The sequence below is a fragment of the Heptranchias perlo genome, chromosome 44, assembly GCF_035084215.1.
Source record: "Heptranchias perlo isolate sHepPer1 chromosome 44, sHepPer1.hap1, whole genome shotgun sequence".
NCBI lineage: Eukaryota > Metazoa > Chordata > Chondrichthyes > Hexanchiformes > Hexanchidae > Heptranchias > Heptranchias perlo.
This window is the reverse complement of record NC_090368.1, coordinates 4,920,104-4,934,421: the sequence shown is the minus strand read 5'-3', so window position 1 is coordinate 4,934,421 and position 14,318 is coordinate 4,920,104. Positions and strand designations below refer to the sequence as shown.

The 14,318-nt window shown below is 52.4% G+C and overlaps 1 protein-coding gene across 1 annotated transcript in view; it reads right to left on the bottom strand.

The window, feature by feature from the left end:
- The window catches only part of myo1eb (myosin IEb), a 34,761-nt gene extending 21,655 nt beyond the window's left edge, over positions 1-13,106 (bottom strand). The window contains 3 exon segments of the mRNA XM_067976034.1: positions 2,050-2,151; positions 3,866-4,003; positions 12,803-13,106. Of these exon segments, the coding sequence (XP_067832135.1) occupies positions 2,050-2,151; positions 3,866-4,003; positions 12,803-12,805 (243 nt within the window). The 5' untranslated portion in view covers positions 12,806-13,106.
- Positions 13,107-14,318: the final 1,212 nt, after the last annotated feature.

Genomic DNA, 14,318 nt, shown 5'->3' with positions numbered 1-14,318 from the left:
TCACCAAAAAAAACAGATGATCTGGGTCATTATCACATTGCTGTTTGTGGGGGGGGGGGGGGAAAGAGTTAAATTAAATGGAGTCCCTCCCTCCCCTCTCCATGAGACATTTCACCACTTTGTGTGTGTCTGCTGCACTTAACACCAGGTGGAGCTGAGAAATCGGGCCCCAGGCTTTGGTTCAAGCAAGGCCGGTGTCAGATAAGGCGCCTTATCAGGAAGATCAGCCTCCGCCCTCCGCAAAAGCCAAGCCTTAACAATCAAAACAGTGGGGCTGAGTGACTCATCATCCTGAGCTGAAATCCAACGTAACCATGGTTACTGGCCTAAGCCAGTGACTCATTCCGCAGCCTAGCCCAGAGAGAAACCACCTTACGTTAAAAGGACAGGTTAAATATTCACCAGGAATCACGTTACTAGCATTCCCTTTGCTGATTAATGCCGAAGCTGACTCGAGCCATAAAAATCAAAGTAACCTCCCCAGGTACGATTCTCAGTCTGTGCTGATCTTAACCATGATGTGGAGATGCCGGTGATGGACTGGGGTTGACAATTGTAAACAATTTTACAACACCAAGTTATAGTCCAGCAATTTTATTTTAAATTCACAAGCTTTCGGAGGCTTCCTCCTTCCTCAGCGTTCACCTGAGGAAGGAGGTAGCCTCCGAAAGCTTGTGAATTTAAAATAAAAGATCTTAACCAAGGGGGAAATCGTCCAGGGTTCCTGTTCCTGATCACTATTTAGTTCCCTTTGAATCAGAGAACAATACAGCACACAGAAGGAGGCTGTTCGGCCCATCGTGCCTGTGCCAGCTCTTTGAAAGAGCTGCCCAATTAGTCCCTTTCCCCCATAACCCCTGCAAATTTTTCCCCTTCAAGTATTTATCCAATTCCCCTTTTGAAAGTTACTATTGAATCTGCTTCCACCGCCCTTTCAGGCAGCGCGTTCCAGATCAGAACAACTCGCTGCGTAAAATAAAATCTAATTTCCAGGATGTGAACGAGGCCACGTTTGTTATCCACCTCCAGTTGCCTTGTTCAGCGTTATCCACACGGTCCCCGTATTGTTAAAAGGATATAGAGGCACTGGAGAAGGTGCAAAAAAGATCTACTAGGATGATACCAGAACTGAGAGGTTATAATCATCAGGAAAGACTGAACAGGCCGGGGCTCTTTTCTCTGGAAGAGAGAAGGCTGAGGGGTGACCTGATAGAGGGCTTTAAGATTATGAAAGGGTCTCGAAAGGGTAGACGTAGAGGAGATGTTCCCACTTGTGGGGGGGAGACCAGAACTAGGGGGCCATAAATATAAGAGAGTCACTAATAAATCCAATAGGGAATTCAGGAGAAACTTCTTTACCCAGAGAGTGGTGAGAATGTGGAACTCACTCCCACATGGAGTAGTTGAGGGGAATAACAGAGATGCATTTAAGGGGAAGCTGGATAAACACATGAGGGAGAAAGGATTGGAAGGATCTGCTGAGAGGGTGAGATGAAGAGGGGGAGGGAGGAGGCTCGTGTGGAGCATAAACACCAGCACGGACCAGTTGGGCCGAATGGCCTGTTTCTGTGCTGTAAATTCTAAGTAATTATCTGTAACTGCGTGGGACTGATGTCGTGTGCAGGCAAGAGGAGGTATTACTGAATCAGGTTGTGTTTTTAAACCACAATCTGACCGCTTTTTATGGTTGCTTTACTTCTGGTGCCAGCACACAGATTACCAGATTTATTCAATTTTAACGTCACAACAATGTCTGGCGGGATTTGAACCTGGAATCATCGGGTTTGCTCACCCAATATTGGAAACACTACACCACCCGACCAGATGTTCACTGAAACCACCGCCAGAGGTTACGGTTCACAAGCAACCAAAACAGCTGGCAACCTCGCCTCGGAGTCGAAACCCATATTCCAGGCCGCCGCTCCCCGGGAGGGAGTGCAGCACCGTCAGAGGTGCCGTCTTTCGGATGAGATAGGGAACTCCTTCATGTGGGGTTGGAGAGCAAACTGCTCAATCGGGGGGAAAAAAACATTTTATTCATGGATATGCAAGAAGACATACTGCTCCCTGGTACAGCTCCACCTCCCGATCGGTGAAGTATGCCATCTGTTTGAAGGGGTTGATGCAGATGAGTACAGGTCCTATGTACGTCTGTATTTCAGGGATTAAAGGATCAAACGGGAGGATTCGGATCTCTTATCATTGACCTTCAGTGCCCCAGACCCCCTGCTCCTCCCCACAGTGTGCCCACCCCGCCCACGGCTCCAACTCCCCTGCCCGCATCCGTGCCAGTCGGCACAGGGGACGCTGGGAGTCCCGTCTCCTCGTTCAATCCTCAGGCTCGCTACTCCGTTAATCTCGGAGCGGGGCCCCACGGACAGAAACGCTGAACACGAGCGGCAATCACTGCCCCAGGCTCACAACAGGAAAAGAATAATCCCGAAACCCACACACTTCATTCTCGGCCGACCTGGACCCACCAGTACTGTACCCGTGTTATACAGGGACAGACCTGTACCCACCAGTACTGTACCCCAGTGTTATACAGTGACAGACCTGTACCCACCAGTACTGTACCCGTGTTATACAGTGACAGACCTGTACCCACCAGTACTGTACCCCAGTGTTATACAGGGACAGACCTGTACCCACCAGTACTGTACCCCAGTGTTATACAGGGACAGACCTGTACCCACCAGTACTGTACCCCAGTGTTATACAGGGACAGACCTGTACCCACCAGTACTGTACCCCAGTGTTATACAGGGACAGACCTGTACCCACCAGTACTGTACCCCAGTGTTATACAGGGACAGACCTGTACCCACCAGTACTGTACCCCAGGGTTATACAGGGACAGACCTGTACCCCAGTGTTATACAGGGACAGACCTGTACCCACCAGTACTGTACCCCAGTGTTATACAGTGACAGACCTGTACCCACCAGTACTGTACCCCAGTGTTATACAGGGACAGACCTGTACCCACCAGTACTGTACCCCAGTGTTATACAGGGACAGACCTGTACCCACCAGTACTGTACCCCAGTGTTATACAGGGACAGACCTGTACCCACCAGTACTGTACCCCAGTGTTATACAGGGACAGACCTGTACCCACCAGTACTGTACCCCAGTGGTATACAGGGACAGACCTGTACCCACCAGTACTGTACCCCAGTGTTATACAGGGACAGACCTGTACCCACCAGTACTGTACCCCAGTGTTATACAGGGACAGACCTGTACCCCAGTGTTATACAGGGACAGACCTGTACCCACCAGTACTGTACCCCAGTGTTATACAGGGACAGACCTGTACCCACCAGTACTGTACCCCAGTGTTATACAGTGACAGACCTGTACCCACCAGTATTGTACCCCAGTATTATATAGTGTCAGACCTGTACCCACCAGTACTGTACCCCAGTGTTATACAGGGACAGACCTGTACCCACCAGTACTGTACCCGTGTTATAGTGTCAGACCTGTACCCACCCATACTGTACCCCCAGTGTTATCTTTTACGATCTTCGTTGGATGAAGGATAAATATTGGCCAGAACACCGGGGAGAACTCCCCTGCTCTTCTTCGAAACAGTGCCATGGGAAAGACGGCACCTCCAACAGTGCAGCACTCCCTCGGTACCGGCACTGGGAGCGTCAACCCGGATTATGGGCCCAGGCTTCTGGAGTGGGGCTCGAACCCACGACCTTCTGACTCGGAGGCGAGACAGTGCGGCCCACTGCAATCCCCAAGTTGCAGGAGGTGAGAGGTTAACTTTCTCACCCCACCGTCCGACCACCTGACCTTTCATTTTGCCCCCCGGAGGTGAAAGGTCACGCCCACGCCAGGCAAAGGATACGAAGATGTAGTCGTCCATGTAGCGTTTCCTCAGGTTTTCCACGATGGCTTCTTCTGTGATCTTGGACAACAAAACCATGTCGTCCACTCCGCTGTGCTTGACGTTCTGCGCCTGCCAATGATACCGCTCCTTACTGCCCTGTGGAGGCCAGGAAAAGGAATCCCCTTCAGTCACGAGCTCAATCGACACGCCCAACTCCAGAACTTCAAACAGCTGAAGGCCATTCGGCCCCAACAAGCCTCTCCCGCCCTTCCCTCCACAGATAGGAACAGCGTTAGGCCATTCGGCCCCTCGAGCCTGTTCCGCCATTCAATTAGATCACGGCTGATCTGTATCTTAACTCCATTTACCCGCCTTGGTTCCCTAACCCTTAATACCCAGAAAAAAATCGATCAATCTCAGTTTTGAAATTTCCAATTGACCCCCCGGCCTCAACAGCTGTTTGGGGGGAGAGAGTTCCAGATTCCCACTCCCCTTTGTGTGAGGAAGTGACATCACCCCTGAACGGCCTGGCTCTAATTTTAAGGTTCTGCCCCCTCGTTCTGGACTCCCCCCACCTGAGGAAATAGTTTCTCTCTCTCGACCCTATCGAATCCTTTAATCATCTGAAACCCCTCGATTAGATCACCCCTTAATCTTCTACACTCGAGGGAATACAAGCCCAGTCTGTGCAACCTGTCCTCGTAATTTAACCCTTTTAGCCCCGGTATCATTCTGGTGAATCTGCCCCTGCACCCCCTCCAAGGCCGATATATCCTTCCCGAGGCGCGGTGCCCAGAACTGAACGCAGTCTCTCCAGATGGGGTCTAACCAGAGCTCTGTATCACTGGAACATCTCCTTTGTATTCCAGCCCCCCCTCGAGATAAAGGCCAACATTCCATCAGCCTTTTTGATTATTTTTAGTACCTGTCCACTCGATCAACCTCGCCTTCTCACCAATTCCTCAGAAACACATCTAAATTGTCCAGAGCAAGCCGTTATCTCTTGCAGCTCTTCGCTTGTGGGTGACGCTGGAAAGGCTGGCATTTATTGCCTGCCCCTAGTTGCCCTGAGAGGTTGGTGTCTTTAAATGCCGACTGAGCGCCTTTCGAGGACATTCAGGGTCAACTAAGTGGTGTGGGACTGGATCACATGTCGCTGCACCGTGGCTGCAGTGTGGTACCATCCACAGGATGCACTGCAGCAACTCGCCAAGGCTTCTTCGACAGCACCTCCCAAACCCGCGACCTCTACCACCTAGAAGGACAAGAGCAGCAGGTGCATGGGAGCACCATCACCTCCAAATTCCACTCAGAGTCACACCCCATCCCGACTTGGACACATATCGGCCGTTCCTTCATCGTCGCTGGGTCAAAATCCTGGAACTCCCTTCCTAACAGCACTGTGGGAGAACCTTCACCACACGGACTGCAGCGGCTCAAGAAGGCGGCTCACCACCACCTTCTCAAGGGGGCAATTAGGGAATGGGAGATAGATGCCGGCCAGTAATGAGGGAGCTCTTTCCCACACACCACAGATCCTGCTCACACCAGGTCAGATCCTGGACACTGTTGGGAGGTGTGGAGGCTGCCTGCCCTCTCCTGCACTGTGGGAGTGCCTCACACTGACCAACAGACTATCAGTAATGGACGCTCCAATAAACACAGTAGTGTGAGGCATGTGGGTCCATCTCAGCCCTCCAGAACATTGTACTCTATTGATAAAAGGCCCAGGGCAGGAAGGGACCATGTGTGGAGGAAGGGACTGGTTTGAGATGAATATTCAGTAGGCCCCCACCCTGTTGTATCTATAACAGACATCCAGGTAACTAGATCCCACAGAATCACTCCCTCCTTCTCCCCCATTGCGTCAGATACCAGCCAGTGGCCAACTGGGACGCTCCTTTGTGAGGAGCCCAGTGCGTGGCATGAATCTAATGGCCGTGAGCCATTGTCTGAAGCAGTCAAGGGGAAGGAAGGGAAAGTGAAAGGGAGAACGAGAAAGAGAAAAAAAAAAGAGAAAGAACTTGCATTTCTACAGCCCCTTTCACAACCTCAGGACGTCCCAAAGCGCTTTACAGACAATTAAGTACTTTTTTTGAAGTGTAGTCACCGTTGTAATGTAGGAAACGCGGCAGCCAATTTGCGCACAGCAAGATCCCACAAACAGCGATGAGATAAATGAACAAGTAATTTTTTTTTTGTGATGTTGGTTGAGGGATAAATATCGGGCCCCCAGGACACCGGGGAGAACTCTCCCCTGCTCTTCTTCCAATAGCGGCCGTGGGATCTTTTATGTCCGCCTGAGAGGGGTAGACGGGGCCCTCGGTTTAACGTCTCATCCGAAAGACGGCACCTCCGACAGTGCGGCACTCCCTGGGAGTGTCGGGCCTGGATTATGGGCTGATGTCTCTGGAGTGGGACTTGAAACCACAACCTTGGTGACTCAGAGGTAAGAATGCTACCCAATGAGTCACGGCTGACACTTGAAGTAGTAGAGAGAAACTATTTCCGCAGGTGCGGGAATCCAGAACAGGGCTGGGGCTGGTGGGGGCCATCAAGGAGTGAAATCGAGCAGCACCTTTTCCACACAAAGGAGGGTGGAAATCTGGCACTCGCTCCCCCAAAAAAGGCTGTGGATTTTGGGGGACAAGAGAGCTTCCAAGACTGAGATGGAGAGATTTTTATTGGGTCAGGATATCAAGGGATATGGAGCTAAGGAGTTGAGGTACAGATCAGCCATGATCTAATTGAATGGCGGAACAGGCTCGAGGGGCTGAATGGCCCCCCCCTCCTGTTCCTGTGCGCCCCTCTGCTGGTTACTTCATCCAGGGCTCACCTGCTCCGTACTGCGTGCCCAGGGACATTCGGACCGCAACCACCCCTCTCAGTTATTCGATCGATGCCTAACTGGTTAACTCGGTGAGCATCTCAGCCGTGTCGGGTCGAGTTAGCCGATCTCAACCGGGGGGAGGAGGGGGCTCTTCGTTCACCCGCGGCCCCCCTGGGCTGGAGAGGGCAGTATCTCCCTTCCGGATCCAGGCAGGCACTCCTCGGCAGTCGGGATGCCTGCTGGGGATCGCAGTGAGCTCCAATATCCCTTTCGACACTCACGCACCCAGTCCCGTTCACCCCTGCCCTGAGCTCGCTGACCGAGATTGGCTCCCGGTCCGGCAACCCCTCGATTTTAAAATTCTCCAACCTCCTGTTCAAATCCCCTCCGTGTCCTCACCTCACCCCCCCCCTTCCCTATCGCTGTAACCTCCTCCAGACCCTACAACCCTCCGAGATCTCTGCGCTCCTCCAATTCCGGCCTCTTGCGCATCCCCCACTCCCATCGCCCCACCATTGGCGGCCGTGCCTTCAGCCGCCCGGGCCCCAAGCACTGGAATTCCCTCCCTAAACCTCTCCACCTCTCTCTCCTCCTTTAAGACGCTCCTTAAAACCTTCCTCTTTGGCCGAGCTTTTGGTCACCAGTCCTAATATCTCCTTATGCGGCTCGGTGTCAAATTGAGACTGATCAACGCTCCCGTGAAGAGCCTTGGGGACGTCTTACTACGTTAAAGGCGCTATATAAATGCAGGTTATTGTTGCAGTGGAGGGAGCGCATGGATCTGTAACCCAGGAAGGAGTCGACAATCACAGAAAGGGTGTGGGGGTAGGGAAAAGGAAGAGAGAACATTGGTAGAATACATGACAGCACAACCAGCTACATCTCATCTCCGAGAGCAACAGGTAACACCACGCCCAGGACGTTGGACTGAGATTGAGTTTCTGCTCGACGAGTCTAAGTCCCCCTTAAGGGTGGGCTCTGTTGTCTTGGGGTGAGAGAAAGAGGAAACAGTCGGAACGACTATAGTGAAGTATCTTCAGAGCCGATGGGGCTTTTTTCTACAGATGCTGTCCTCAGTTGAGGACTGTCGCCCCCCCGCCGCCCGCACTCCATAGACCCGAGCCCATAATCCAGGCCGACGCTCCCGGTGCCGGTACCGAGGGAGTGCAGCACTGCGGGAGGTGCCGTCTTTCGGATGAGGCGTTAAACCGAGGGCCCCGTCTGCCCCTCTCGGGCCGATGTAAAAGATCCCACTGGGCCGCTATTGGAAGAAGAGCAGGGGGGGGGGAGTTCTCCCCGGTGTCCTGGGGGCCGATATTTATCCCTCGACCAACATCACTTAAAAAAAAAACAGATCATCTGGGTCATTTATCACATTGCTGTTTGTGGGATCTTGCTGTGCGCAAATTGGCTGCCGCGTTTCCTACAGCACAACAGCGACCACACTTCATAAAAAAGTATTTGATTGGCTGTAAAGCGCTTTGGGACGTCCTGAGGTCGTGATAGAAATGCAAATCTCTCTTTAGCATCTTCCAAGTCCCAAAGCACTTCACAGCCAGTGGGTAAGTTTTGAAGTGTGGTCATTATTGGCAAGTAATAACGGGTTACTGTGGGGCCTGTCTGTACAGGCCCCCGCTTCACACTCTTGTCTCTTTGTAATTCCCAGGCTGGGCCTAGCGCCAGGCCACAGTGTTGCCTCTCTCCTGATGCCCTTGATGGGAAGCAGCTGGCTGGGAGCCAGGCCCTTGCTGAAGCCTGCGCCGGCAGGCCTCGTTTACAGGGCCGCCCAGTCCTGGAGCACAGGGATGTGCGATGCTCTGGTTTCTCCCAATTTATGAATGGGAAACGCACAGAAATACACCCCCCTCCCCCCCCCCGCTGACTCTCTCAAACGAACGAGCTGCATGAATGAGCTGGGATGACTCCCGTGACCTCCCGCCCCCAAATAGGGGAGCAGAGAACTCACCCAGGAGGTGGCAGCTCACCAGCAGCCATTATCACCTGTGAGCCTCGCCAGCCAGAGCCAGTGGACATTCGACTGCAAAGGGCATCACAGCTGAGCCCGATCCTGTCCCCACTCCACACGCACACTTTCTGGCCTGAATCACCAGACGCTGGCTGATCTTTCCCCTCCCTAAGGGGCACAGAGGCTAAACGTAGTGTCCCAGCTGAGCTCCATTAACCCAGCGGGGACCCGGAGCTGGAACCACCTGGTCTACGCGGCTCAGAGACACAGACTCTGCCCCCGGACGGTTTGGAAAGCCGGCTCCTGGTTTCAGCCGTGGCTCAGTGGGTCTCTCTCTCTCTCTCTCTCGCCTCTGAGACAGAAGGTCGTGGGGTTCGAGCCCCCACTCCAGAGACTTGAGCCCATAATCCAGGCCGACACTCCCAGTGCCAGTACTGAGGGAGTGCCGCACTGTCGGAGGTGCCGTCTTTCGGATGAGACGTTAAACCGAGGGCCCCGTCTGCCCCTCTCAGGTGGACGTAAAAGATCCCATGGGCCGCTATTGGAAGAAGAGCAGGGGGGAGTTCTCCCCGGTGTCCTGGGCCCGATATTTATCCCTCAACCAACATCACTAAAAAAAAACATGATCTGGTCATTATCACATTGCTGTTTGTGGGATCTTGCTGTGCGCAAATGGACTGCAGCATTTCCTGCATCACAACAGTGACTACACTTCGAAGAGAGTTGTGAAGGGCTTTGGGACGTCCTGAGGTTGTGAAAGGCGCCATAGGAATGCAAGTTCGATCTAAAACGTCAGCCTCTTTTCTCTCTTCTAAAAGCTGCCCTCCTGGGGAGCAGGTCCAGTCGTTCAAACATGTCAGCAACTTGGTCATATTGCAACAGGAAGTCTTCAGCCCTCACCTACACATCTGAGAGGATCTGACGCACCTCCTGCCCAAGCTGGGATGTGCACGCCCTTCTCTCTCAGGCTCTGGACACTGAGTACTTGTCTGTACACGGTTCAGCTCAAGGGACCGTCAACCAAAGGGAACGGAGCGCAGATAGTGCATCGGGGAACACTGCTCTCCAAGCTTCTCCACCCAGAGAGAGCTCTCGCCTGTCACTCCCTCATCTCTCCCTCCTCCTGTGTAACCCCCCCACCCACCAACTCCTGCAGCATCACCTCCAACCAGTGCCTTCACTCAGGGAGAACCCTGGTTCCTGTGTTCATTGCAACATCTCTCTCACCTCCTCCTGCTCCACACACCAGATCCTGGAGAGTCCTCACCCCTCCCCTTTGTTCACGGCAGCCATTTCTGCAGCCTCGTGTCCATCGCCAAGTCTGGCGCCATCACCTCAAGATCTACTCCCTCCCCGCGGCCATGGAGAGCGCAGACAACGCCAGGCTCCTCCTTTACACCGTAATCGCCCCCCCAGGCCTTTGCAACCTCCGACCCCTCGACCCTGCGACCACTGCCACTGTACCATCCGACCCCTCGACCCCTGAACCCTCCGACCCCTTCCCCTTGCACGTTCCGACCCCTTTCACTGCACCTCCATCCCCTCGACCCCTTCCCCAGCGCCCTCCGACCTCTCGACCTTCACCCTGCGCCCTCTGTCCTCTTCCCCTGCACAGTCCATCCCTCAAACACCAACGAGAGGAGCTCCTGGACTTTTCAAGTGGCCGAAATTCAAGCCAATTGCCCCCCGCCCCCCCCCCCCCCGAAACCACCATCGACTCCCAACCCTCCCCCCCAACCTCCTGGTCCCTCAGTCTCTGCTCCACCCCCTCCTCCACCATCACTTCTTCCTTGAATCCCACCACCTGCCGCGGTCACTCCAGTCTTAAGGCGAAGCCACTGACTGCCACATCCTGGTGGATCAGGGAATACGGGAACAAACCAAGGAGCTGGCAGGAGAAACCCGATCGCAATCCAAGAGCTCCTGTCCTGGAGGAGGCAACTCGAGGGGATTCCATCACCTTCTGCCATTTGATGTAACCCACCCAAGGGGCCTGGCTTACGTGCTCAGGTCTCTGGAGTGGGTCTTGAACCCACAACCTTTAGGCTAATGGAATGTTGGCCTAATGTTGGAATACAAAGGAGAGGAAGTTATGTTACTAGTTGTATAAACCTCTGGTGAGACCCCATCTGGAGAGACTGCGTTCAGTTCTGGGCACCGCACCTCAGGAAGGATATATTGGCCTTGGAGGGGGTGCAGTACAGCTTCACCAGAATGATACCGGGGCTAAAAAGGACAGGTTGCTTAGACTAGGCTTGTATTCCATTAGACCTTAAGAGACCATAAGAGATAGGAGCAGGAGTAGGCCATTCGGCCCCTCGAGCCTGCTCCGCCATTTAATGAGATCATGGCTGATCTGATTTTTACCTCAACTCCACTTTCCCGCCCTTTCCCCATATCCTTTGACTCCCTCGCTGATCAAAAATTTGTCTAACTTGGCCTTGAATGTATTCAATGACTCGGCCTCCACAGCTTTTTGGGGTAAAGAATTCCAAAGATTCACGACCCTCTGGGAGAAGAAATTCCTCCTCATTTCCGTCTTAAACGGGCGACCCCTTATTCTAAGACTATGCCCCCTAGTTTTAGATTCCCCCATGAGGGGTAACATCCTCTCAGCATCTACCCTATCGAGTCCCCTCAGAATCTTGTATGTTTCAATAAGATCTCCTCTCATTCTTCTAAGCTCCAATGAGTATAGACCCAACCTGTTCAATCTTTCCTCATAAGACAACCCTTCCATACCCGGAATCAACCTAGTGAACCTTCTCTGAACTGCCTCCAATGCAAGTATGTCCTTCCTTAAGTGAGGGCACCAGAACTGTACGCAGTACTCCAGGTGTGGTCTCACCAGCACCCTGTACAGTCGTAGCATGACTTTCCTGCTTTTATACTCATCCCCCTCGAAATAAAGGCCAATATTCCGTTTGCCTTCCGGATTACCTGCTGCACCTGTATGTTGACTTTTTGTGTTTCATGTACGAGGATAGAGTATAGAAGACCCTCGAATATATAAGGGGTGATCTAATCGAGGTGTTTAAGATGATTAAAGGATTTGATGGGGTCGATAGAGAGAAACTATTTCCTCTGGTGGGAGAGAGTCCAGAGCAAGGGGGCAGAACCTTAAAATTAGAGCCAGGCCCTTCAGGAGCGAAATTAGGAAGCACTTTTTTTGCACAAAGGGTAGTAGGAATTTGGAACTCTCCCAACAGGCTGTGGATGCTGGGGAACAATTGGAGCTTTCAAGACTGAGTTCGATGGATTTTTTGTTGGGTGAGGGTATCGAGGGATATGGAACCAAGGCAGGTAAATGGAGTCGAGATGCAGATCAGCTGTGATTTAATTGAATGGCCCACTGCAGTTCCTGTGTTACAGGCTCAAGGGGCTGAATGGCCTCCTCCTGTTCCTATGTAAAAGGCTCGAAGGGCTGAATGGCCTCCTCCAGTTCCTATGTAACAGGCTCGAAGGGCTGAATGGCCTCCTCCAGTTCCTATGTAACAGGCTCGAGGGGCTGAATGGCCTCCTCCAGTTCCTATGTAACAGGCTCGAGGGGCTGAATGGCCTCCTCCAGTTCCTATGTAACAGGCTCGAGGGGCTGAATGGCCTCCCCCAGTTCCTATGTCTCAGGTGTGAATGCTACATATCTAAGCTTGCCTCTTGTGGTGCCTTGACCCTTCCCTTGGGGTTCCTGAAGTACAGGCACTGGATGAAAGCAGCCTGCTCCAACCGAAGGTAAGTGCAGAACCAATTTGGCTGAAATCGGTGTCCGGGAACCGGGCAGTTGAAGAGTTAAGACGCAGTTAAAGGGTTAAGATGCAGGAACGGGCGCCTCGAAAATACGCCCAGTGCCAAGAAGGAGCCCGCAGGCCACCAACAAAAAGAGGAAAGGAAAAATGATACTTTACCCAGAGAGAGAGAGAGCATCGACCAATAATTAAATTTAAAACAAAAACAAACTTCTTTGGCAAAGGAATCTTTTGTACAACATTTACACATTCCCAATAACTTCGATCGATAGTTGAAACTATTCAGAAACTTTTTTTTTGCTAAACTTTTCTCGATCACCAACTCGTTGAAAGTGACAACGTAATCGACTCAAAAGTTTTTTTTCCAAGAAAGAAAAATGGGAGCTAAAAATCGATTAAAGTCAATTTCCACTTACCATCTCGTTTCTTCCTGGAAATCGATTATTTCGTTGCTGCCTCTTTCGCCCCAATGGCCTCAGACGGTCAACTTTCCTTAAAAGAAACTCAGTTGTTTCCCTCTGCAGCCGAAGCACCTGTGTCTAGTTCCCCATGCCCTCCACAAACAAAGTTAACCGAATTCCTGTGGTTTGGGGAGAGTCTTCAACCAAGGAGGAATCCTGTATTTTTCCCCCCTCTTGTGTGTGTGTGTGTGTTTCCCCCCTCCCCCCCTTTCTTATCTCTCTCCCTTGCTCTGGGCTGGAATGTCTCTGGGACTGGTGGTGTGTACAGAGACTCAGGTAGAGGCAGGTAGGTAGAGCAAGGGCTCACCAGGGAAGAATTCTGGGTATGGAGAGAGATGTCTGTGATTAGCCAGGACGAGCCAGCTACACCATCTAGTGGGGCTTTTCGTACTTCACACCGGTTCCGGTGTGGGTAAACCCCATCGTCGCCCCTCGTTCCCACCGCCTCTTCTCCTTGCCCATTCTCACTGGGGTCAGGGAGATCGGAGAGAGGGGTTCAAAATGTTAAATTTCCACCCGTTAGTGAGTCAGTAACTGGAGAAGCATAATTCCTCGTTCCGGTCCGACTCAGGTCCCCTCCCTCACCTCTTTCTCCGGTACACTGTATCGGTGCTGTTTCCTGCTCTCGCCCCGAACTGGAAAATTTCATCAACTTTGCTTCCAATTTCCACCCTTCTCTCGCCTTCACATGGTCCATCTCCAACTCTTCCTTTCCCTTCCTCGACTTCTCTATCTCCGTTTCTGGGGATAGGCTGTCAACCAATATCTATTATAAGCCCACCGACTCCCACAGCTACACTTGCTCCCACCCTGCTTCCTGTGAGGACTCTATTCCCTTCTCCCAGTTTCTCCGTCTCATCTGTTCTGACGATGCCACCTTTCGCACCAGTGCTTCCGATATGTCTTCCTTTTTCCTCAACTGAAGATTCCCCTCCACTGTAGTTGACAGGGCCTCGACCGTGTCCATCCTATTTCCTGCACTTCTGCTGCCCTCACCCCTGCTCTTCCCTCCCAGAACCATGATAGGGTCTCCCTTGTTCTCACCTTCCACCCCACCAGCCTCCACATTCAACGTATCATCCTCCGCCATTTCCACCACCTCCAGCGTGATCCCCCCACCAAATACATCTTCCCCTCCCCTTTCAGCATTCCGAAGGGAGCGCTCCCTCAGTGACACCCTGGTCCACTCTTCCCATTCCCCCCAACACCCACTCTCCTTCCTACGGCACCTTCCCGCGCAGGAGATGCAACACCTGCCCCTTCACCTCCTCCCTTCCCACCGTCCAGGGCCCCAAACACTCCTTCCAGGTGAAACTAGCGGTTTATTTGTACTTCTTTCAATTTAGTATACTGTATCCGCTGCACACAATACGGTCTCCTCTACATTGGGGATACCAAGCCCAGACTGGGTGATCGCTTTGCTGAACACCTCCGCTCTGTCCGCAATCGTGACCCTTGACCTGCCGGTCAC